Source organism: Paramormyrops kingsleyae, chromosome 7 (assembly GCF_048594095.1).
Source record: "Paramormyrops kingsleyae isolate MSU_618 chromosome 7, PKINGS_0.4, whole genome shotgun sequence".
Lineage (NCBI taxonomy): Eukaryota > Metazoa > Chordata > Actinopteri > Osteoglossiformes > Mormyridae > Paramormyrops > Paramormyrops kingsleyae.
Genome location: NC_132803.1, coordinates 7,121,776 through 7,144,936, shown reverse-complemented (window position 1 = coordinate 7,144,936; position 23,161 = coordinate 7,121,776). Strand labels below are relative to the sequence as shown.

The following is a 23,161-nucleotide window of genomic DNA, read 5'->3' as shown; positions in this document are numbered from 1 at the left end:
AGATCACTCTGGGAAGGTGCAGCACTCAGTTCCCAGAAGTATCCTTCGGCTCGTTGCACTCATTCAATGGCGGATCGCCAGGAACTCTTCTACCCTCATGCTGAGCTCCTTGATTTCCATCTCCAGCTCTGATACCAGTGTGGCATGGATGTTGGACATGGTGTGCAGATTAATCACTGAGCCAGACTCAAGTGCCAGAAAGCACAAAAATGGTGCCCTTCATCCTGACAACACACACACTGCCCACCGTGTGTACCATCCCAACTACTCATACTACACATGATGGACACACACACACACACACACCACTATTTACAACAGTTAATAACACTACACATGATTACATAGGGCACAATAACAACACATGATAAATACACAGAGCTATTTTTACTATCCTCCTGAGACCCAAGGAAAAAAGTGTTATTTGTCTTTGGAGGAAATGACATCTTACAATTTAGATTTTTTTCAAATTTATTTTTTATTTTCACAGCATGTCCTCTTTAGTGTACAACAGGAATAAATATGTTTCCTTACATCAGTGAAAAGATAGATACAAAAACAAAATGTCCACTACAATGGACATAAATGAATGGGTGGGGTCTCAGGAGGCTATATATTAGCACCAATACAGCATACTGCCGCACTGTCCGATGGGTACCCCCAGCGTTACAATAATGTCTTATTTATTTCAGAATCTATCGCTATATTACCATTTTACAAGATAACATCGAAACGTGGGTTATTGATGCTCGTGTGTTACTGAAATTAGGCAGAACAATATCAAGCTGTTCGCAACAGAGTTCAGACTAAATTTAAATGCATGCGCGTCATATCATGTATTTATATACTTCTCGCATGTATCAGTCAAGTAAAGCTGGAATGACTTTCGCAGGGCACAAGTCAGTTTAATAACTGCAAGACAAGCACGCCATACGCGCGTGAGGAGCGCTGGCTTGAACGCCGTCCTGCGCGCTTGACCGCGAGAGGCTACAGCTCGCGGGCACTCACGTGACGCGCTGTGCCGCTGGCTGGGGGGAAGCGTGTTAGCAGGTAAAAGAAAAAAACAAAATTCTGAACCTTGGTGAAACACACAAATAAATACCATATATCCTGTAATTTCAGTTGTCGTAGTTGTTATAGGAGATATAAAACTGTGAAGTGGTCACGTACTGACCAGTACTTTTATGGTATTGATAAAGAGCTGTCGTCTTATTGTGTTGTCAGTTGCAGTTGCGGGTTTATTCTCGTTTTTGCTAACTATAGCTGCCTGGCACTGTACACTGAGCGTTGTTTGACAGTTTCGGTCAAAAAATTATATTACCGTGAAGTACCGTCTTCTGACTTATTATGCAGATGACCACGTAATCAGCATATAGGAGGCGTTTATACAGGAGAGCCGGTCTAGTGATTTTTGGCATTTTTTTTTGTTTCTTCCATGTATGTCTGCAGTAACATCCATAACACAATGTTTGTTTAGAGAAAGAGTTTTAAGAGGACCGCGAAAATGTCTTATTAGCATGCTATTTTGCTCTGCATAAGATATACTTATGCTGTTAGGACAGCAAAGTCGGGGGGAAAACGCTTGTCTGTGTTCTTCAAATGAAGATAATTGAATGTAATAATTTTCAGATAAGCCTGTTGTTTAATTATGCTGTTATGCAGACCATAAAGATGTGTATAAAATTAGATTTTAGTGTGTGCTTATTGGAAAGGTTCAAGTGCTTTCATGTTTTAAATTACAGACCTTCTTTAATTAATCAACATTTTAAAATATAGTCCTACTGTTCTTTAGTACAGAGGTGGGTTTCTTATGTTGTGGCAGCCGTTTGATTGGGCCCTCACATCGTCTTGAATGACTTGACTTTCAATGTCAGGCAAGTTAAGTTTTGTTATTGAGGTCCTTACGAATGATTAATCGTAATGCAAAACGTTCGTTTGATGGACCTGTTAACGTCGAGCTCTCATTTATTGTTCATATACTTTATTTTTGTCATAATAATCGATTTATATTTATTTTTTGGTCCCAGGATAAATAATTGTAGATGTAAGCTATAGTTGTGTCCTGGCTACAGGAGTACCTGCAATAACTGATTATTTTAATTAATTATCTGAATAAATAAGCTATCTTCCCATAGTTTAGGATAAATACTTATTTAACATTTATTTATTGTCAGATTTGTATGTTTTCATTTACATTTATGCAGAATAATTTGGAAGAGTGAAAGCAGGAGTTTGTATGCTACTGACTTTACTGTAATAATCTTTATTGTATAGTAATTTTGTATGGATGGCTTCTTGTATACAGATTTTTTTCCTGACCTGTAATGCCCAATTTGTCCTCTATAACACCTCAAACTTACCACTTGCAGACTTAAAATTCATAGAGCTATGTAGTTGGCTTACAGGACCCTCAAGTACACCCTCGGCTCCTTAAACGTCCACTGGATAGTAGACATTTCTGTAAAGTAATGAGGTGAAGAAGATTCCAACCATAAACTGACCCTAAAAGTGCACTGGTCAATTAAGCATCCTCTGAGCTTATTTGTGACTCATGGCTAATGCAACACAATTAAATGAGAATGTAGGAACCACCTCCCTTTGACTAGCATGCCACTTCGGATGCTGTGTATGGCTGGGCGATATGCAGAAGAAAAAAGGTTTAAATTTAAGTCACAGCTCTACATCAAGCTAGGTGTGTATTTTTTTCAATGCGAGCACAAGGAAATATGGAATGAAAAAAAATGGAATGAGTCATTTAGCAAGATTTTTGCATTACTTTTAATAACTGCAGTGCCTGTTCAAACTACGAAAGGCAGAATTAATGGACTATCAATCCGTCCATTTTCTGTACTTGCTTGTCCTATGCAGGTGAAGTGCACATGTGAACATTCACATGTTAATTAAAATGTGTCCTAAAAGAAATCTGGAAAACCAAGAAGTGTTGCCTGCCTTTGTTCTCTTTTAACTTGCTATTTGAAGGAAAAAGTTTAACCACTGAACGAACGCATGAGGGTGGTTTGTCCATTAGGAAGTGTACCCCTAAAGCCTGATTTATAGGATTGTTGCAATTTAGTGCGCAGTCCCCTTGTGCCGCCATCTTGGTGCATTGTTGGGCATGGTAATAGAGTACTCTGGTCATGTTAAAACATATAAGTCAAGAATGGCTTTATTATCACACCAGTCATATTCATTACTCTGCATATGGTGATGTGAAATAACATTATGTAAATGTTACATAAGAGCAAACTTAAAAGCAAACAATATATAGAGAAAACGGATATTAATGGATGGCGCCCATACACAGCGAAAGTAAAATGGTTGTGAGCTGCTCACTGTCGAATATTACTGGTATGCTTTGCACTGCACTGTGCATATCTTTAAATCATGTAAATGAATATGTACATTTGTGTATTTATGCTAATAGAAAAATGTTGTAAGATTTGCCGTGTAATATTTCCTGTGGAATGCGTACACGTGCTTTGTAAGCGTGTAATCACGAGTGTCGTGTAAGTTGTTGGCTGTGGTGCTGCTAGTATTACACCAATATGGGCTGTTAATAAAGAGCATAACTTCCATTTTAAAAGAGGTGTCATCTCCTTTATTAAAATGAGTCATGCACTTGCCACAATACATAAATTTGCCCTTTGTATGTGGGTCTGTTGTGTCGAAAACATGCTCCCTCTTGGGTTGTGGTGTGACATAGAATGAACAATGTGGTGGCATCATTTTAAGTATGTGACAGATTGTTCTCGCCAGCATGTTCGATTTCATTTTGTCTGGATGCTGTTTGAAGTATACGGCCACCTTAAAGAGGGAGATAGGGGAAGGGGGCCAGGCATTAAGGATATGAAACGATGGATCCTCCGGCGCACCCACCCTCTGCGGCTTGGCACAAATTCTTACCCTCAGCTATACTATTTAACCCTTTGTACTTTTAATGGGTACAGAGCACTTATTAATAAATACATAAAAAAATGCAAAATATGAAGATTAAATGGTATGCATTGTACTTCATAGTCTAGTGCTTAAAACAAAAGTTGTGCGAGATCTTACATTTATTTTTTTCTCCTCCCATGTTCCCCTCCCACTGTGTAGAAATATATATGAAAATATGGGACAAATTTTGCATTATCATAGATCAATGCGGGACATTTCATTTTACAGTCCGGGAGGGTCTGCACACCACAACTGACAAGCTATTAAAACTCATTAATAGCGTAGGATACTTCACCTAAAGTTACTTCTCTTATTAGTTACTAGCCTGAAATTGTCGATTACTGATAATATCATCATGTCCCCCAGCCGTAGTGCTGTGCATTACCTTATCCCATTCTAGTACCCTGAGTAACTCTAGTTATGCAAAATACCAGCTGCCTAAAGTTTCCAGAGTCATTATAATGATAGTAAACTTTAAAAAGTTTTCTACTGAACAATGGGGCTTGCATGTGTGATTTTGATCAGCACCAAGGGGGAAGCTACCATTGAGGAACTGAGGAATGTTTTTATATGTGTTTACATATAGGTTTTCTATTTTGTGGCTTGTCTTGTCATTAGCCAGCATATAACAAGTATTACATTTATACTTGGTGCTTTTGTCCAAAATGGCTTGCAAACAACAAAGGTCAGCAGCCTATTTACTTGGTAAATGAAATAAATGTACAGTATTTACAGTACTTCTGACCTCAGAGTCACTTGTCCGAGTACACAATATAATTTCCATATATTGGAAAGTTATTTGGGTCCTAGTTATGTTGCCCATAGAACTGGAGAGTTGAAATCAAATAGAAAAAACGAGATTTGGTGAAAGGGCTTGAGCAGTTGCTTGGTTGTCCTGGTTACACATTATTGTCTGTTTATGTACACAGTCCCTGTCTACTGTATTTGCGGTGCATTAGAGAGCGACGTGAAATGTTGCTGAAATGTAAGGAGACACCAGTAAAGTCCCCTGCAGGACCTAAATTTAAGTCCGGCGAGCAACAAGTAATGTTATAGTGTTACAAATGAGCATGTTGTTGACTCTGATACTAGTTTAAGCCAAAGCTCTCTCTCTGCCCAAAGCTCTTTCTCTCACTGATGGAAGCTAAGCACTGTGCAGGCTTGTAAAAATCTGTTCATTCAATGTTGTATAATAATTTTCTTAGCAAAGAAATATATTTTTGACTGTATTTGACCTACAGACTACATACTTAATCTGTTTTTGATAGGGTTGTAAATCATTGGAACCAAGGAGATTCGATTATTTAGGGAATGATTCAATGCACTGGAAATCTTTACCATGATTTAATTAGTCAGTTATTCAATTATTTTGATAACCTAAATTCAAACCTTTTTAACTTCACTGAAATAAATTGACAAATATAACCATGGGAACTTAATTACACATTAGTAATGAAATACAAAAAAAGCTGAATCTCAGAACATAAATTTTTATTATTATTGTTAAACAGGGAGAACAAGCCAGTGCCATTTGTCAAAAATGCCAGCATCTGACCTGTACAGAAAAAACCAAACATGTAAAGGAAGTACTCCCACTTTCATGTAGGCTAACTAGTGGTGCATTGATATGGAAATTTGCCGGGAATGCCACTACAAATTAGCAGATTGACCTTACATCAGTTTTTTATTCTGTGGAAAAGAGAGATCGGTTTGCGGGCTAGACATGATAATGAATTACAAACATGGCTCCGGCCAGTACTTTGAGACTTCTTATAAACAATAGATGAGCCAAATCCCTTGTCCTTGAATATTGATAAAGTTTAAATATGGGCCGGCATGGACAAGACTAGCACATCAGTACTGATGCCAATATCTTGATTTTTAATGACCAATTAACCAATATATTGTACATATATATTGGATTTATTTTTCAGAAACTCCTCCTACTCTTCACTGTCTCTCCTTAAGGCATGCAATCAAATTTGTTGTGTTGAGGTATTTATTAGTAGATCCTCCTCATGAAATTTTAGCAGAGCAATCGTTGTAAAATGCATTTCTAACAATGTTAAAATAGTTCCACAGAGTAGATGTTTTTCTAACTGTTCAGTATGCGGGTGTGCAAAGCAAAATAGGTCACGATTATAAAGGGAATTATCACCGGTAAATATCAGTTCATTTTTAACCATCGGTTGATGGCTAATTGTTGCTGCATTTGTTAACAACTGGTTGGCTGATACAGTCGGTGCATCTCTAATTGCTACCACAGCTAGTGAAAAGAATAACTTTTTTGCATTCAAAAATAGTTACATTTCACGAAAAAAATTGTGCTGTAAAGGGTATCTTGTGCTTTACAGAGAGTGTTCTGTGCTACAAAATATGGCAAGTTTCCCGGCAAGGGGTTGTAGGGCAACAATTTAGTAGCATTTCCTTCATGAATATTAATTAGCCTTCCCCGCCATCCTACATTTCAGAAATTCACATGCCAGCATTGCTACCTGCAGCATGTTATAGCAAGAGAGTGCAACTCAGAAGTCGGAGTATCTTTAAAGAGGATTTTTGCCCCCAGTAATCAGTTATCACCTATTCTGATGTTACAGATCAATGCAATTGAATCACTGTCTTAATCATCGATTAATCATGATGCCTCGATGTAACATTAATCACCCTGACTTTCAGACCTTATTCTTTTCCCCTTGTCTTATAGATTTTTCTATTTTGTACATACGCCATTTTGTATATACTGTACGGCGATGACCTCATTAGGCGATCGATCTTGGGGCCCTCGGGACAAAGTTTTGCCCACAACGACACAAGCTTCACAGACTCAGAGACAGATTCAGGTAAGTGGTGAGGTAATTTACACGTGACGTCTGGCACCCAACAAGGGTTTCTTTTCAGCTGGCAGTTCTTTACCTTGATCTTGGCAGATCTTAGTGTCTGTCTGCTAAAATGTGCTTTGATTTATAGGTTTCTGGTCTATCTGAACATGTAAGCAGTTATCACTCTAGTTTAGCCAGTTGTAAGTGGTTCACAGCTGTTGAATGTGCACATACCGTGGATTGTCATTTTCTGGTTTAAGTGTTCATCCAATAGTGTTAGACAGGATCTGTATCAGTGACCTCACCCACTCCCACTGTCCCTCCAGGCCACAGCAGAACAGATCCAGCTGGCCCAGATGATCTATGACACAAATGATGCAGATTTTGAGGACAAAATCAAACAGGTTAATAAGGCAATTATGGTTCTAGTGTGAAGTTCTTGAGAAACTGATAACATTATATAGTGAACCTGTTGTAATTCTTTTCCTAGTGATATATGTTATATGGTTTCAGTGTACATTTGACCGCTTGACCCTGTTTGAGCAGGTTGTAAAAGATTTGTGCTCATAGCTGGTGTTGTTGCACAGCTGATAGAGGTCACAGGAAAGAACCAAGACGAGTGTGTGGTGGCCCTACATGACTGCAAGGAAGACATTATCAAAGCCATCAACTTCCTTCTGGAAGGGAGCTCAGATGTGGTAAGCAAGTGAGAGAGAAATTTAATGGATGAGATAAAGAGTTTTTGATAGGATTTGCCAGGATGTGGGTTTAGGTTCTGTACGAGAGTTCACTCTCATGCTTCAGGATGTGTTGTGCATGATTTCTCCGGTTCATCTTTTATTAGTTTAATGTAGAATCGTTGAGAGGATAGTAAATGAGCTGGGATTTCTGGGACAAATCGACATGCATTTTATATAACCAGTGTGGTCATCGTCCTTGAGTGCTATTCATGACCAAGCTGTTGGATAGATAATGCATGAGTCATTTTTTATTTTGGAGACTACAATTGAAAAAGCTGTGCTTCTCTGCTCAGTCCTCCTCCTCTTCCCCTGTTTTTCTCCTGTTCAGACTTCATGGGAGACTGTGGGACGGAGGCGTGTCCCTGGGAAGGAAAGCTCCTCTACAGAGAACAAGGAGAACCGGGAGAAGAGGATGGATAAGGAGGCCTCACGGGGCCGTGGGGAGGCAAACAGGAGAGACAGAGGGGCCAACCACAGCCGGGAGGGTAAGGCTGAGGGTACAATGCCTAAGAAATCAAAACTGTGGCTCCACAGGGTTCCAGGCTGGCATTTAGTCACATTTTGCAAACGTTTTTGGAGACAGTGCCAAGTAGGTGCACCAGTGACTTGAAAATATGCCCCTCATTTAAGCCCAAATATGCCCCCCATATAGCGGCTGACCACATCGTCATATATCATGTGAAATACCCAGAGAGAGCGAGAATTGGTGTGTTTGTGTATCCATGTTCACGACAGCCTTTTGTAAAGTGAACATGTAGTATACTTATATAATATACATGGAGGAATTTTGTCTGGAAATTTTGTTTTGCCCTCCTATAATGTTGTGAGCCTTTATACATTTACCTTCATGTCTCATTGTGGCTCTGGATTTCTCTTGTTAAAAAAAAACAAGTAAATTATTATTTATTTTTTTAGCGCTAAAGGCTATTGAACTTGGATGTACTGTGACTTAATTGTATCTGTCCTGTATGATTTCTGTCACTGTGTGTAGTGAAGTCAGAAGAAAATGGGATTGACAGTGGTCCTGGAGATAGGGACTCGGACCGCAGTGGCTGGGGAAAAGGCAGAGGTATGTGCACATCTATGTGCCTCTTTTTTTCTGGAATTTTCTGCATGCACATTTCAGTACTGGGCAGACATGTGACGCACAGCGCCACCTGTTGTTTATCCTTCCTATTCCTCCCTCTGGGGCCTCAGCCCTTGAGGGCACATCAGGACAGAGTATGTCGTCAACAGCACTGGATCCTCTGTCAGTCTCGCTGGTGCACTCGTAAAGGAGCCCTCTCACTCACTGCACATGGTTGGAATTAAAGCAGTGAAAGCATGTGAAAAGTGACAAGAGCAGGTGCTTGATCTAGAAATGATTTGTTCTTTGTATATATGCATGAATATTGGCAGTAATGTGTAATTCACACACCTTGTTGATTAATGCCATATGCCACATTTACATATAATCGCAGGCACCGTGTTTAGTCGATGACGTTCATGCTGAAAACACATCGACGTCTATATTTTGAATCGACGCATTTAAAAATATATATATTTTAATGAAATTACCATTATGGTTTCTAAAGCACTTCAATTCATTATTACAAATGGTTGTAATTATTGGAGTAGTTTAAATTATAAAAAAAAAAGGTGTTTTTTTTCACCGTGCAAAGTCCGCAGGCATACTGCAGGGGCACTATTGCTATGCACGAGCACCTGAAGAGAAAGCACAGAGGTGCTATTCAGGATCTCCAGATTAATTAACCACCGTAACTGTTGTCTGTTCATGTTCATTAAATTACTATTAGTACGGAGAGCTTTTTAATATCTTTTGTCCTTGTAGTTGCTAAATTAACTCATTATCAAAGGCATGAAGTTGTCTGCCAGCTGCTACTTTAGAATTTCCATTGAATAAATGTTTGAGAAAATGTTTAGGCTAAGATCTGGGGTTATTCCATGTGGATTGACTGTGCCAGTGTGTGTTCGTGTTTCAATGGGCTTGTTGGGACCAGTGTTATTATAAACTAAAACTGAAACCGCAATGGACACCAAATAAAAGAAATTAATTCATGAACTGAAATATAAATGAAAACTATTTACGAAAAAAAGTCAGACTTTAATCAGCGAAAATTAGCATCACACTACCATCATCTTTGTACCTTGTTTATCCACAGTTTCTCCTCTGTTAAAAGATGTTATGATTGCAGTGAGCACAGAGCCCACTAGAGGACGTCGGGCCCTCAGCCCACCCTCATGAAGTCTGTTTCTGATTGTTTGCTCAGAGACATGCACACCAGTGACCTGCTGGAGGTCATTCTGTAGGGCTCTGGCAGTGCTCTTCCTGTTCCTCCTTGCACAAAGAAGCAGATACTGGTCCTACTTAAGGGTTAAGGACCTTCCACCTCTCCTAGACTAACTGCCTATCTCCTGGAATGTCCTCCATGGCCTTGAGACTGGGCTGGGAGACACAGTAAACCTTCTGGCAATGGCACAAATTGATGCACCATCCTGGAGGAGTCGGACTACCTGTGCAACCTCTGTAGGGTCCAGGTATCACCTCATGCTACCAGTAGTGACACTGACTGTAGCCAAATGCAAAATTAGTGAAAAAAACTGTCAGAAAAGATGAGGAGGGAAAAATATCAGTGGCCCCCACCTGTTAAACCATTCCTGTTTTGGGGGTCGTCTCATTGTTGCCCCTCTAATGCACCTGTTGTTAACCCGATTAACAACCCCCATTGCTACTTAACGGACTAGATCAATATCCCAGAAGTTAAATTGACTCGATGCTATACTCTGATTAAAAAGTGTTCCTTTAATTTTTTTGAGCAGTGTATATTGTTTAATGTCATTTAAATGTGAGATGATTCTTTCATGTGGTTCTCCCTTGTGATCTCTTGACATGTGGTGCTTGGTGAAAAGGAAACGTTAAATATCTTTTTGTTTTATGTTTGGTATATATTGTGCTTGATTTGTGCGTAATGTTTCATATTGCAACACTTTGACACATTAACTAACTCTCTCTGTCTGTGTGTCTCTCTCTCTTTCCCCCCCTTGCCCTCTCTCCCTGTCTTGGGGAGGTCGTGGACGGGGTTCAGCCCGTGGGGGCAGCTGCTTTTCTGCACAGGGAATGGGGTGAGTGTCAGGGGTGGGGTGGGTTGGTTCAGGTCATGCTTTCATTGTAATGCTGGTTTGCTTCAGCTCTGCCAAACTGTTTTTTTTTCTTTTGTGCATGACTGGGAAAATGTGGTGTTATAAGCTGACTGCCTGTGTGTGAAATGGTAGCTTCTGTTTTTCAATCACGGCAGATAATGAGTCTTTCTGTTCCCGTGCATCTGTACAGGACGTTTAACCCAGCCGACTATAACCCAGCCTCATCCAAAAGGCAGGTGGAGACTCGAGGCACAGGTGAGTGCTTGCTGTATATCCCGAAGGTGAAGGCACTGCTGAAGTACTGATGCCAAGAGTGGAAGCATCGGCAAGCCAGTTTAATTGCACCAGTTTTATACAGCATGTGAATTTTGATATGAAACACCTTTGCAAACAGCCTTCGAGCAGCTGAGGCTGGCTGTATGAATCTGCTTCCTGAGTCGGCTTCTGGCCTCTTTTTAGGGTCCTGGCAAAACCCGTTGGATGACTGGGCTGTGGAGGACTGGAATGAAGATGTGAGTGTGTGAGCCTGCCGTGAGAGGCTGGCATCTTCTTACCGTCATGATACACATCATGTAGATCACTGTGTCACAGCAGCACAGCATCCAGTAAGGCGGCTTCCTTTCTCCTGTGTCAGCTGTCTGAGACCAAAGTGTTCACTGCATCTTCTGCACCTGTGACTGAGCACTACGCCACTGCTGTACAGAGGTGATTACAGCTGTGTGAACTTTGTACACTTTCATTATGTTCAGTCTGTATTCTTGGATTGTGGATAATGGTTTTCTAGTATAATTGCTGTATATGTATTTTAACAAGTAGGCCTGATGTTTCTCCTGAAGATGGTCATCATTGTACCTCTGTGTCTCTTTTAGTCTGGATCTGGCCTCTCTGCTTCAGAAACCAAATGGAGAGCTGGAGCTGGACAGCACAGAGCCCCACCCCCCCCAGGCCTTGGGCCATAGCCTGGTGTTTACCAACTCACACCATCAGCCCCCCAGTGGAGGCCCTGCCCTTAGCTATGCACATGCTGCCCTGGTGAGAGGCGTAGCTCAGTGGAAATGTACACGCTGTCATGGCGAGAGGTGTAGTAGCTCAGTGGAAATGCACGTGCTGTCATGGTGAGAGGTGTAGTAGTTCAGTGGAAATGCACACGCTGACCTGGTGAGAGGTGTAGTAGCTCAGTCGAAATGCACACGCTGACCTGGTGAGAGGTGTAGTAGCTCAGTTGAAATGCACATGCTGACCTGGTGAGAGGTGTAGTAGCTCAGTGGAAATGCACATGCTGACCTGGTGAGAGGTGTAGTAGCTCAGTGGAAATACACATGCTGTCATGGTGAGAGGTGTAGTAGCTCAGTTGAAATGCACATGCTGACCTGGTGAGAGATGTAGTAGCTCAGTGGAAATGCACATGCTGACCTGGTGAGAGGTGTAGTAGCTCAGTTGAAATGCACATGCTGACCTGGTGAGAGGTGTAGTAGCTCAGTGGAAATGCACATGCTGACCTGGTGAGAGGTGTAGTAGCTCAGTGGAAATACACACGCTGTCATGGTGAGAGGTGTAGTAGCTCAGTTGAAATGCACATGCTGACCTGGTGAGAGGTGTAGTAGCTCAGTGGAAATGCACATGCTGACCTGGTGAGAGGTGTAGTAGCTCAGTGGAAATGCACACGTTGACCTGGTGAGAGGTGTAGTAGCTCAGTGGAAATACACACGCTGTCAAGGCGAGAGGCGTAGCTCAGCTGATATACAGATAATCCCTAACCAGCCGTAAACCATAAGTAACCAAATTAGAAGAGTTTTTTTTAGTTTTTTGATTGCAGTCTCAGATTTTTATAAAAATTTCCTCTTGTGAGAACTGAAAAAATTATCACAGCAATGTCAAAATAACAGGTTTTTATCACAATGTAATATAGTCATTACCCACACACACAGCAGGGGCTTAATTAAATTTTACTTAATTTAATTAAAGCTGATTTTATTGAAATTTATTTGAATTCAAAAAGACAACAATAAATGTTTAATACGCTGACAAAATTACATGTCAAAAACTGCACATATTTGTACTTTTAACAGCAAAAAACTGTCTCTGGATATGCATAGGAAAATAGATGCAGTAAACTACATTAAATCTACTGTAATGTGTAAGGTACTTACTAAGGTAAGTCTCTAGATTGCTTTGTGTGACAAATTTTTCACAGATTTTTTTCGGCAGCGTTTAAAATGGTTTAATGATATGAATCGATATTTGTTAATTGAGTCGTTTCTATTGTATCGTGGCCTTAAAAATCGACATATCAATTAGAATAGATTAATTGTTAAGCCCCTAGTCAATAGGAAGAAGCCAAAAGAAAAAGTGGCAATAACGTGTTGTAGTAAGACTCCGAAGTGCTAAACTAAAAGACTAGGAGGTGCCAGTTTAGCATCTCCTCTAACCTCCATACCTTCCCATGTCTTCTCAGTCCTCTGTCTTGAGGGATGCTGATGGGCCAAAGCTGAGCCCTTCGGCCGCAGTGCAGACTTTGGAGCAGATGAAGGAGGAGGGGCCAGGTCCCAGCCAACCCCCCAGCAGCTCTGCCATAGGCTCTGCAGCGTCACATGGGCAGGGGGCCTCAAGTTCCAGCTCCTCCTTCCAATCTGTGGCCGCCCAGTTCAGCAGTGAGTGCAGGAACATGATGTTTCCTGTCATAAGTCGACTTCACATAAATACTCCCTTTCTTTATATATGCACACATATGCAGATTCATTTATTTTAATGGTTGCCTACTCTGACATGACCTTGTTCAAAATGTAATACTTGCTTTTTCTTTAATATGGGGATTAGATGGTGTGATGGAGGGTTTTCAGGGAATACGTTATTTTCATTTTGACAGCATGTTTCCAATTTAATCTTCTTTTTGTAAGCAGGATTATAGGATAAGTTATTCATAATCAACTTAGCAGCTTTGAAGTCATGGCTGTTTTGATGCATTTCATTTAGGATCTAAACCCCATCACAGTATATTTAAATTATGAAATATGCTTAAAAAACTGCCGTTCCATTCCAGTTACGATGACTTCAAATTGGCATAAGTAGTGATTTTAAAAATGAGGAAACTGTAGGTTGTCCTCTAAATTTGATCTCCACTGTAAATAAATAACTGCAGCTATGTACTGTAGATGACACCCATAGATTTACTATGCCAGTGCATAGAACAATTAACTGGGTGTGCAAAAAATTCCTTCAAGTAAATAGAAACAAACTAGATCATATTATTTGGCAATAAAGAAGGAAGACTCGGAGTTGGAGTCCTCACCTGGGGCCTCATTTACACACAAAAAGGTACCCAGAATATGTATACACAATTTCTTTACACAACAACCTGGAATTATCAAACAAAACTCATATATTTATGGACACTTAGGGGTAGGTGCACTCAACTTTGTACATTTTACATGTGAAATGGGATTTACGGATTTTTCCATTTATTCGTGTAAACCAAAGACTATATATTTGCTTTGGAGAATTTTATGTGCTGTTTCAAATAGTACATCATGAAGCACTTCTTTACACAGTGTGTAGAGTATGGAATACTCTTCCTGTTAGTGTAGTGCAAGCTAAAACATTGTGTTCCTTTAAATCAGAGCTAGATAAGATTTTAACAACTCTGAGCTATTAGTTGAGTTCCCCCCATACAAGAATGCCAACTTTCCTGTTTTCCTGCACTTTTTTGGTTTTCTGGTTGAGCTCAGGCCTTTTGAGTTTTTTCTTACTAAGCTTTTATTTTTATTATCGTATTAGAATGTTATGTTCCCTTATATATATATATTTTGTCGTATGTTTATCTTTTATGCAATGCACATTGTATCTTTAAATGTACAGTTAAAACACTTAAAATTTCCTGTATGTTTAAAAGGTGCTATATGGATAACCTTGCTTTGCCTTGTTTCAGGAAACTTTGGGACCCAGCCAGAACCTTCCCTGGTTTTGAGTCAGCTGACTCACAGGCAGCAGGACGTCGGCTCTTGCACGAAGCCCAGTGCCTTGGCACAGCTAGCTAGTCCATCCATCCACGTTGTCCCTTCCACCCTGGAGTCCTCCAAACCCAGAGATTCAGAGGGATCCTCCCCGAGTGGCAGGTCTGACCCCTTGACCACCTCTGTGCTCGAGTCCCAGGTCTGCTCTACACAACAGAGGCAGCCGAAGATACAGAAACGCAAGATACCTCCAGCATCAAAGGTACCTAACATCTGTCACTATTAGTATTTATGATCTAATGTGCCTACCTGTCAATATGCTGTTAAATCTTTATATAGTAAGTCACCTTTCCAGTGTTCATTAGGCCTGAAGGCCATTTACAGGCAGCTGTGTATTGTTTTGATGCCTGTCGGACCTTCGGGATGCTGAAAGCTGATTATCTCGCCCTAACAGATTCCCGTATCAGCAGTTGAGATGCCCGGGTTGGCTGATATCTCTGGGCTCAATGTGCTGTTCGGAGCTCTGGATTTTGCCTCAGAACCAGCATTACAGGAGCGGATCCAGCCAGAAAATGGGCCCAACAGCAGCGTCCCAGAAGCGGCACCAGCAGCACATGCTCAGAACCTGCACCTGAGACCCCCCCTCAGGTAGGTGTGCTGGTGATTTGGGGGTTTGGCTGATGGCACGGTGTAGTTTATTGTCTTCAATGCAAAGTACTTCATACTTGAAGAATCTGTCCAGGCACTCAGTTTGAGAAAGGGGAAGGGATAATAATCATTTAATATATAACGATAAGCTAAATCATGTGATGCAAATAATGTTAACTATCTCGTTAAACTGTGTGTAAAGGTCTGGAGTGTATTAGATGGTAATTTAACATTCAGTACTCATACTCGGCAGGGGTACGTTCATATATTGCTTTGACAAGTCTTGTTGATCCAACACCCTATCAGCGGTTCCTGGATTTTCCCTTCTCAGACCACTCTCAGAAGGTACTCACCACAGCTACCCATGAGCACCCCACTAGCCTTGCTGTGTTGGAGATGCTCTCACTCAGTCATCTGTCCGTAATGATTTGGCTCTTGTCAAAGTTAATCTGATCTTTACCCCTGCCCATTTCCCCTGCATTCAACATGTTGACTATGAGTACTGAATGCTAACTTACTGTATAACATATCCCAGACCTTGAGCGCCATTTTACAAGACAGTCAATGTTATTATAATCATCGTTAGTATAATTAGGCAGGTTAATATTAGGCAGATACAGATTCTTGCTGTGTGTGTAGTACTGTCTGTCTACTTCCAGTGAGACTTAGGGCTCCCCCCTCCCCATCTTTCACTCCAGTTATCACCAGCCCCCTGTGTCTCTGTCTGATCTTCCCTCTCCCGCCCTGGGAAGCTCTGGACCCGTGTACTCTCCCCCCTTCACCCCTGGTTTTGAGGGGAGCCTGCCCCCCGTTTCCTGCCCGGCCTTCACCCACAGCCAGGACACGGACCCCTCTGTTGTCTCGGTGAGTCCTGGGTGGAATGACTGAAATAAGGGGGTGAGCTTTGTCATCTCTAATGCCTTTTCAAAGGTACAAATGACACAAGGGAAATAGTATGCAATGGGGAAAATCTTTTTTTTTTTGATAGAATGGATGTCATGGTGCCAAGACGTCACCCGCAGCAGACTGTAAGTACACCATAAGAAAAATGCCTGAATGGCTGATGCTCTTAACTGGCCAAGTTAACCTGTATATTTGCTATATTGTAACATATTTCTATTTCCTGGATTCTAGGGATTACATATGGTTTTGTGACTGCCGCAGATGCTTCAGTTGTTAAGACGATAACTCAAAAACTGTTTGATGGATCTTCTTCAGACTTTGCAGAGGCATGAGTGATGAAGTAGAACTGATTAAATTTTTAGATCGATCGCCCCAAAACTGAAGCAGCACCGCATAGTAATAGCAAAACAAAGGGCAGTTTTGATATTTCCTGTTAAGACGATAACTCAAAAAGCTCTTTTTCAACATATGCAGAGGCATTTTATGGGTGCCAAACTGGAACCGTTTAAAGACAGATTGCCCCAAAACTGAAGCAATGCCACTTAATGGCAGGAAAGGGGATGGTGAAAGCAGATGGCATTAGATCTTGTAAATGTGATAAGTAAAAAAGTATTTGATTGATCTTATTATTGCTTCAAAAGAAAAACTGCACTTGGTTTTGTTTTCAAACATATTGCCCCAAAAAGGAAGCAGCAGTGCTGTGTGGTAGCAAAAAAAGGAAATGGCAGCTATAGAAGAAACTTGGTCTTATGAACACAGTATCTCAAAAAGATCTTGTTAAAACTTTGCAGGCATATTGTAGGACAACAAATAGTCACATTTTGAGATAGGAAAAAAGGGTAGTTTCAGATATTTGGTCCCATTATGACATTAACTCAAATAATATATGACAGATATTTTTTAAACTTGTAGGAATGAAGATCTGGACTTGATCAAATCAAGATAAATCGCATCAAAATTAAGCAGTGCCACATAGTGAGAGCATAGAGAAGACCAGCTCAGACACTTGATTTTGTCTGCATGATAACTGAAAAATTATTTGGCCGATTTTCTTCACAGCGAACAAGGACTGGTCATGAAAAGACATTTCTTATCTTCTTTATGGAAATGTTTTGTATTCCATAGACATGATATTGAGCAAAAGCAAGTGATTTGTTGGCACCGCTTTGTGTCAAACTTCGCAATGTTAACTTTTTCCAATATTGTTCAGCCCTAAAACATACATTATCTACAAACATGCGGCTAAGCGATGGGGCTAACCTTCATTTTAGCAGTGATTATTCTGACATACAGCAATTGTAGAAAGTAAATTAAGCAAAATGATTTACGTCAAAATGATGACAAAAACAGGCTAGGCTACTCTGAGAGGCTTAATAGCACATATCCATGGCTAACCCTGCATTATGGGATGAGTATGTCAAATCTGAATGCCTTCTTTTAGGATGTATTTACATTGCCATTCTGCTGTTATGATAAAGTTCTGCTTTACAGTGCTGACAGATGACTGCATTTTCATTCATTTTTAATGTGAAATGGTTCCCTCATTCACTATGCTTCGTCTTTCTTCCGCCATACTGCTGAGTAATGGCAAGAAGGACAATTATAATCAAAGCTTTTTAATAATCAAGTTTAATTGAGTAATCATGAGAGCTCTAAAATACTGTTCTTGTTTATTGTAGCTAATTTTGTCTGTATACTGTAAATTTACTGTATACTGAACTTCAAATTTACACTGATTATGTCATTGTGCAATTAATTCTTTGGGAAATACAGTTTGCATCTGTCCTATATATTGCGTGATTGCTCCAGATTGACAAATAAAATGCTGTGACCGGTTTTGAACCAATATTTATTTTCAGCATCACATTCTGTTTTTCAAAATATATTTACTTATGTACTGTCTAAAATCTGTTTGCAATATCTTTACTTTGTTTGCACTATTGTGTATGGTCTTTATACCTTGTATGTTTGGCACTACAAGTACTGCATATGTGTATAGTATGTATGTATTGAAGCTTTGTTTAAACTAGTGCCAGGTATAGCAGAATAACACCAAGTTGGACTGGAACACAGTATTACAAAGATTTTTAGCAAATACATTTACTGTGCATCTGTTACAGTTCATACTGTTATGGCACAGAGAATTATGGTCATAAACCCCCATTGTAGTTCTTGTAGTATCCACCTTGCCATCTCCAAATGGCCCTGATTTAATAAACCCTGCATCTCCAGCTTCATGCTGCACGTTCTCGCAGATCACTGTTGCACTGTTTGTAGTTAATTGACCATTATGATTTACTGGCATCCTCTGTGCTCCCTCCCAGCTCTGCCCAGCACTACCACCCCCAAAGCAGACTGTCCCTCTCAGGCCCCTTCCAGTGGTACAGCTGCCCCATTGGTGCCCACAGACAGCAGCGTGCTGCCCGTCCGAGTACCTGAAGCGCTGGCTGACCACAGCAGGTGGGCAGGGGCACAGCATGCTTGCACTGTTCTGTACAGACTGTCTCAGATGGGCTTTGGTTAGTACTGAATGCCTTTTGAGTAAGAACTCCCATTTGTGACTTATTCTTCTGTGATTTTTCTTTCCTTTTCTGTGTGTAAGTAGAAATTTTATTTGACCCCTTAGTTTTCAGTAGTGAAATGTATCATCTTTCTTTTCTTTAACATTTTCAGTTGTCTGTAGTGGTTGCTGAACTTTGTTTGGAGCATGAATGGTATTTAACATGCCAGTGAGCGACTGTTGGGGGACTTATGAACCACAGTAACTTCTCCTCATCCTCTTCCTTTAGTGCCATGTTAAATGGAAGTTCTTCCAGCTGTGCGTCCTCCTCTGTATCGGTGAGTCTGTTTTGTTACATGAAGGCACTTAATGGTTCACGTCAGCGTTCCATATGTATGTGTATATATGGTACAGACTCTGAGATCTGGCACCTGACTGGTGCCGGAAATGAGAATTTGATGGTGAACGGATCAAATACTCACTCCTGTGAGCCTGTAAATGACAGAACAAATTTAGGGTCTATTTTGAGTGTCCTTTACTATATGTACTGAGACACAGTACCTCCTAATGCAAATTCACATTTTTCCTTGTCATTGAAATTTAGTGATAGGAATCTGTTAGGAAAGAGCTGGATTTAGTGGTGAAACACAATCATTATTTTGTTGTAGTTAAGAGCAATATTAAATTATTTAAAAAGTAAATTATTTTAGTAGAAACACAAAATAGATGTGCATGTTTGAAATGTGTTACTGTGGTGTTGTTCACGTAGTACTTGTGCGTGAATGTGTGAGATGTTACTCTTTGAACCTCTACATGTGTCATAGCTCCTCTCTCCTGTCCTGCCCCCTTAGAACTCCAGTGTGGACACCCCAAACTGCCTGTCAGGGTCAGACCCTGGGGCTGTCAGTGGTTGGGCCATGGCCTCAGGTGGCCTCGGTCTGATTGGAAACAGGGCAGCGGTGCCTTCGATGTGTCGCACGGCACCACTGCCACCATCATCAAGTAAGACGGCGACTGCAAGAATGACTCCAAAAGCAGCTCGATTTCAAGGGAAAATGCAGAACAGTTTGTGTTGTTTGTGTCTATACTTGCGGATACATTCCTTCATTTGAGGGAAACTACAGTACATTTTTGTTGCACATTAAACATGAAGGAACAGCATGAAGTTTGTTAATTTCCCCATTTAAATGAGCACTGCAGTAGATATTTTACTGGTGTTACCAGTGGGGCCTCTACTTCTCCCACAGATAAAGCCCCCCCAAACCTCACACAGGGGGTGCCGCCGCTGCTTCCCAGTCAGTACATCGTTGGCCCGGGGGGGCTTCTTCCTGCATACCCGGTATGAGATCAACGTGCGATAATGGTTTGGATTTTAACTCAGCTCAAAGCAGGGATGTCACGCTACCAGAAATTTAATTGTCAGTATCAATACCAGTGAAATTCCATGCAGAAATAGTCGGTACTGCAGAAAAATGGATACCGTTATGGTAACACATCGACTTACCAAAGTATTGGTTCTTGTGACAACCCTAGCACTTAGGTCTGTGCTGTGCAGTGCCTTTGCGTAACTCTGTGATAGTGACGTGCAGTGTATGTTCTTCATGTCCCTAAGCAGATCTATGGCTATGAAGACCTCCATGCACTACAGTCCCGACTCCCCATGGTAAGGAAACCCACCCAGCAGCTGGATGTTCTCTTAGTGTCACTTTGTGGGGCCACTTAAGCAATCCATGCTTTACCTGCTAGTTGCAGTAACTTGCTTAGGGTGAGCTTGTGTGTTTAAGTTGCTGGGTTTTGTTGCCAACTTAGTGACGGACAGGGATGGGTAAGTAATATGTGATTGAAGTGAAAGTAACATGCCCATCTGTTCAGGATTACTATGGGATGGCTTTTCCAAGCCCTGCTGTGCCACTTTCGAGCAGAGAAGGAAATCTACCCAATAGCTCTTATTCAGGTAATACCACCTGAAAACACTTGTTTGATTTTCTCCATTTGTGAAGGGACTTGTGCACTTCCTGTCTCGTGTTCACTTCCTGTCTCGTGGTCACTTCCTGTCTCGTGTTCACTTCCTGTCTGCCACACTGACATTACGCTTTGCCTTTCTCACTGTGACAGGCGAAGTAACAAAGTTTGGGAGGGCTGACTCGCCAGCCCCGGCCCCCACCATGTCGACACCCCTGCCTACACAGCCAGCACCGCCTCCCCAGAACCAGCCGCAGAACCACAACTCCCAGCAGACGTTTCTCAACCCAGCCCTACCCCCTGGTTACAGCTACCCTGGCATACCCTACTACCCCAGTATGGCAGGGGTCCCCGGCACCTTTCAGTACAGCCCCACCGTGTTTGCACCTCCTGCCTCGGCCAAGCAGCAGGGAGTGGGGCTCGGGGGGGGGCCCGGGCCTTTGCAGCAGCATTCGTACGGCTCAGGTGAGCGCACCCAACCACCACATCTAAAGTTCACTCTTGTTCATAAAACAGGTGTCATGACAGGAAGAAGAGACTGATCGCGCAACTGACCTTGCAAAAACACTTTTGGGAGCTTAACTTTTCTTTGAGGGCTGAACTTTGGAGAAACCCTCCTGGCAGAAAACACAGAGCTTGTTATGCTGTGATGGGCCCAGTCAGTGCTGAGGTTTACTTTCAGCTACACTGATAACAGTGTTTTCATACAGGACGGCTTACATTGCATTATATACATCGTACTGTTAAATGTGCAAAACGTGAAGATTTATGTCTAATAATTTTTATCATACTTCTAATCAGTCTGATTTTCAATGTTTTAATCGTGGGTGGGGGGTGATGTTAAAAATGAACTTTTTGCTGAAATGCTTCTCCCCACCCTCAAGGGTATGACAATCTGACACAGGGCCCCCCAGGCACGGGGGAGTACAATAAAGGATACAATGGTCTCTCCCAGGCACAGGCAAAAAGTTCTGCTGCAGGTTCAGGAAAAGGTAAGGCATGTTCACATTGTCATGCTATAGCTTCCTGGCCCAGTAAAGACTACGGGTGGGAAATCTGCACAGAAGAGGACAGCAAGTTAGAACACTGCAGGTTCTGCTTCCTCGGATGAGGGAAATGCCACTTTTGCACCTTCTTCCTTTTCTCTGTTGCAGTCGTCTCTGTGACATCCAGCTCTGGTGCAACAGACAGTAGTGCTTCAGTTTATAAGACCCAGGTGAGAGCTACAGTAATCCAGCATGGCATAGTCGTCTTCTCACGTAGATCCTGACGCCATCGTTTTTGAACCAGGCCTTTGATAAGCAGGGTTTCCACACTGGGACGACGCCACCGTTCAGTCTGCCACCGGCACTGGCCAGTTCTGGGCCCCTGAATCCAGGGGGAGGCCCGGGTTATGCTCCAGCCCCCTTCCTCCACATCCTCCCAGCACACCAGCAACCCCAGGGCCACCTGGTGCCCCAGCCTCTGCCGCAGGACAGCCAGGTGGGCTTCCCAGCCTTTGCTCTGTGTCTTTCGGCACAACTAATGGCAACATCAACTTTTGTGTAAAAAATGCACTGGTCACATGGTGCCCCCCCCCCCAAACCCAAACGTTCAGCTATGAAGGTAGAACCTACACTCACCAATAGAACCTAAATTCCTATGCTTCAGGTTCTTTAGTATCACAGTATTTGAAATGCTAGGGAATTTATGTTATGCCATCAATTGTGTTTTTTTATTATTCCTTTATAAACAGGGCAGTCAACGCACCCAGTCCATGTCTCAGGCCACCAAAGCTACCTATGGAAGCTCCCCTTACTGGGGCAACTGAGACATGGCAAGGGTAGGAACATTGCTACTGCCCCCATTTTACCCCCAACCAGAGCTGAGTATAAATGACCATTTTGTCTTGCTTCACAAATTACCGTCATCCATTGGTTTTAAAATGTGCATTTATGTACTGCAAGTAGAACATGAAATGTGGTTCCTGTATTTTGTGCTGAAGGGTATTTTTATGAAGAACCAGCCCATGACAGGCATCGTGACTGGAAGGACAGACTGACACCACACAACTAATACAGCAGAAACACAACTGGGAGCTTCACTTTTCTTTCTAAGGACTGAAGTTAAGAAATATTCCTGGTGGATGACACATCCCCTGTCATTGTTGCTCACCAATAAAAGTTGAGCTGTTCCTTGTCCCTAATTTTGCAATCATTCAATGGTAATGTGCTGGGAACTACAAAATGCGATTCCAGTTCTCACATCATGAACCTACTAAACTCAACTTGAACGTTAAAATGTGATATTTGCAGTGTACTGGGACCGGAAGTGATCCTCATCCTTAGCTGTCTCATATGAAAGTTGATTCATTACTCATCCCCATGGGGACACTTTCACCTGTCCAATGTGGCCCTCTAACAGGTGAAAGGAAACCTCACCACCACAACACAGAATTAGCCAGCATTTGAGGTTGAGGTTTAAAGGGCCAAACTCAAGGATCCAATGGTGGAGAGTACCAGCACAAGACTTGAACCAGCAACCTTCTAATCTAACCCAGTAGGCCACACGCTGGCCCAGACC

The 23,161-nt window shown here is 41.7% G+C and overlaps 1 protein-coding gene across 5 annotated transcripts; it reads left to right on the top strand.

Annotated features, from left to right (window-relative positions):
- The first annotated feature begins 864 nt into the window (after nt 1-864).
- ubap2a (ubiquitin associated protein 2a) lies at nt 865-22,779 on the top strand. Of its 5 annotated transcripts, none has more exons than XM_023811659.2 (28): nt 865-1,050; nt 6,641-6,776; nt 7,082-7,159; nt 7,343-7,453; nt 7,824-7,980; nt 8,487-8,564; nt 10,564-10,618; nt 10,827-10,891; nt 11,096-11,148; nt 11,271-11,341; nt 11,506-11,668; nt 13,092-13,287; nt 14,562-14,848; nt 15,041-15,234; nt 15,933-16,098; nt 16,223-16,262; nt 18,462-18,597; nt 18,927-18,975; nt 19,489-19,639; nt 19,885-19,976; nt 20,253-20,300; nt 20,510-20,591; nt 20,753-21,064; nt 21,484-21,591; nt 21,754-21,815; nt 21,890-22,081; nt 22,335-22,421; nt 22,584-22,779. In XM_023811659.2, the coding sequence occupies exons 2-27, from the start codon at nt 6,687-6,689 to the stop codon at nt 22,407-22,409; spliced, it is 3,111 nt and encodes a 1,036-aa protein (XP_023667427.2). In that variant the 5' UTR covers nt 865-1,050; nt 6,641-6,686; the 3' UTR covers nt 22,410-22,421; nt 22,584-22,779. The 5 variants fall into 5 exon arrangements, with proteins under 5 accessions (XP_023667427.2, XP_072570256.1, XP_023667426.2 ...); XM_072714155.1 differs by having other exon boundaries at nt 20,250-20,300; nt 21,905-22,081; XM_023811658.2 differs by having other exon boundaries at nt 20,250-20,300.
- The last annotated feature ends 382 nt before the right edge of the window (nt 22,780-23,161 follow it).

Coding starts and splice junctions, on each gene's coding strand:
- ubap2a (XM_023811658.2), top strand. CDS start 6,687: ATGACCTCATTAGGCGATCGATCTTGGGGCCCTCGGGACAAAGTTTTG. Junction 7,160..7,342: donor TTGAGGACAAAATCAAACAG/GTTAATAAGGCA, acceptor GTTGTTGCACAG/CTGATAGAGGTCACAGGAAA. Junction 10,892..11,095: donor GGTGGAGACTCGAGGCACAG/GTGAGTGCTTGC, acceptor GCCTCTTTTTAG/GGTCCTGGCAAAACCCGTTG.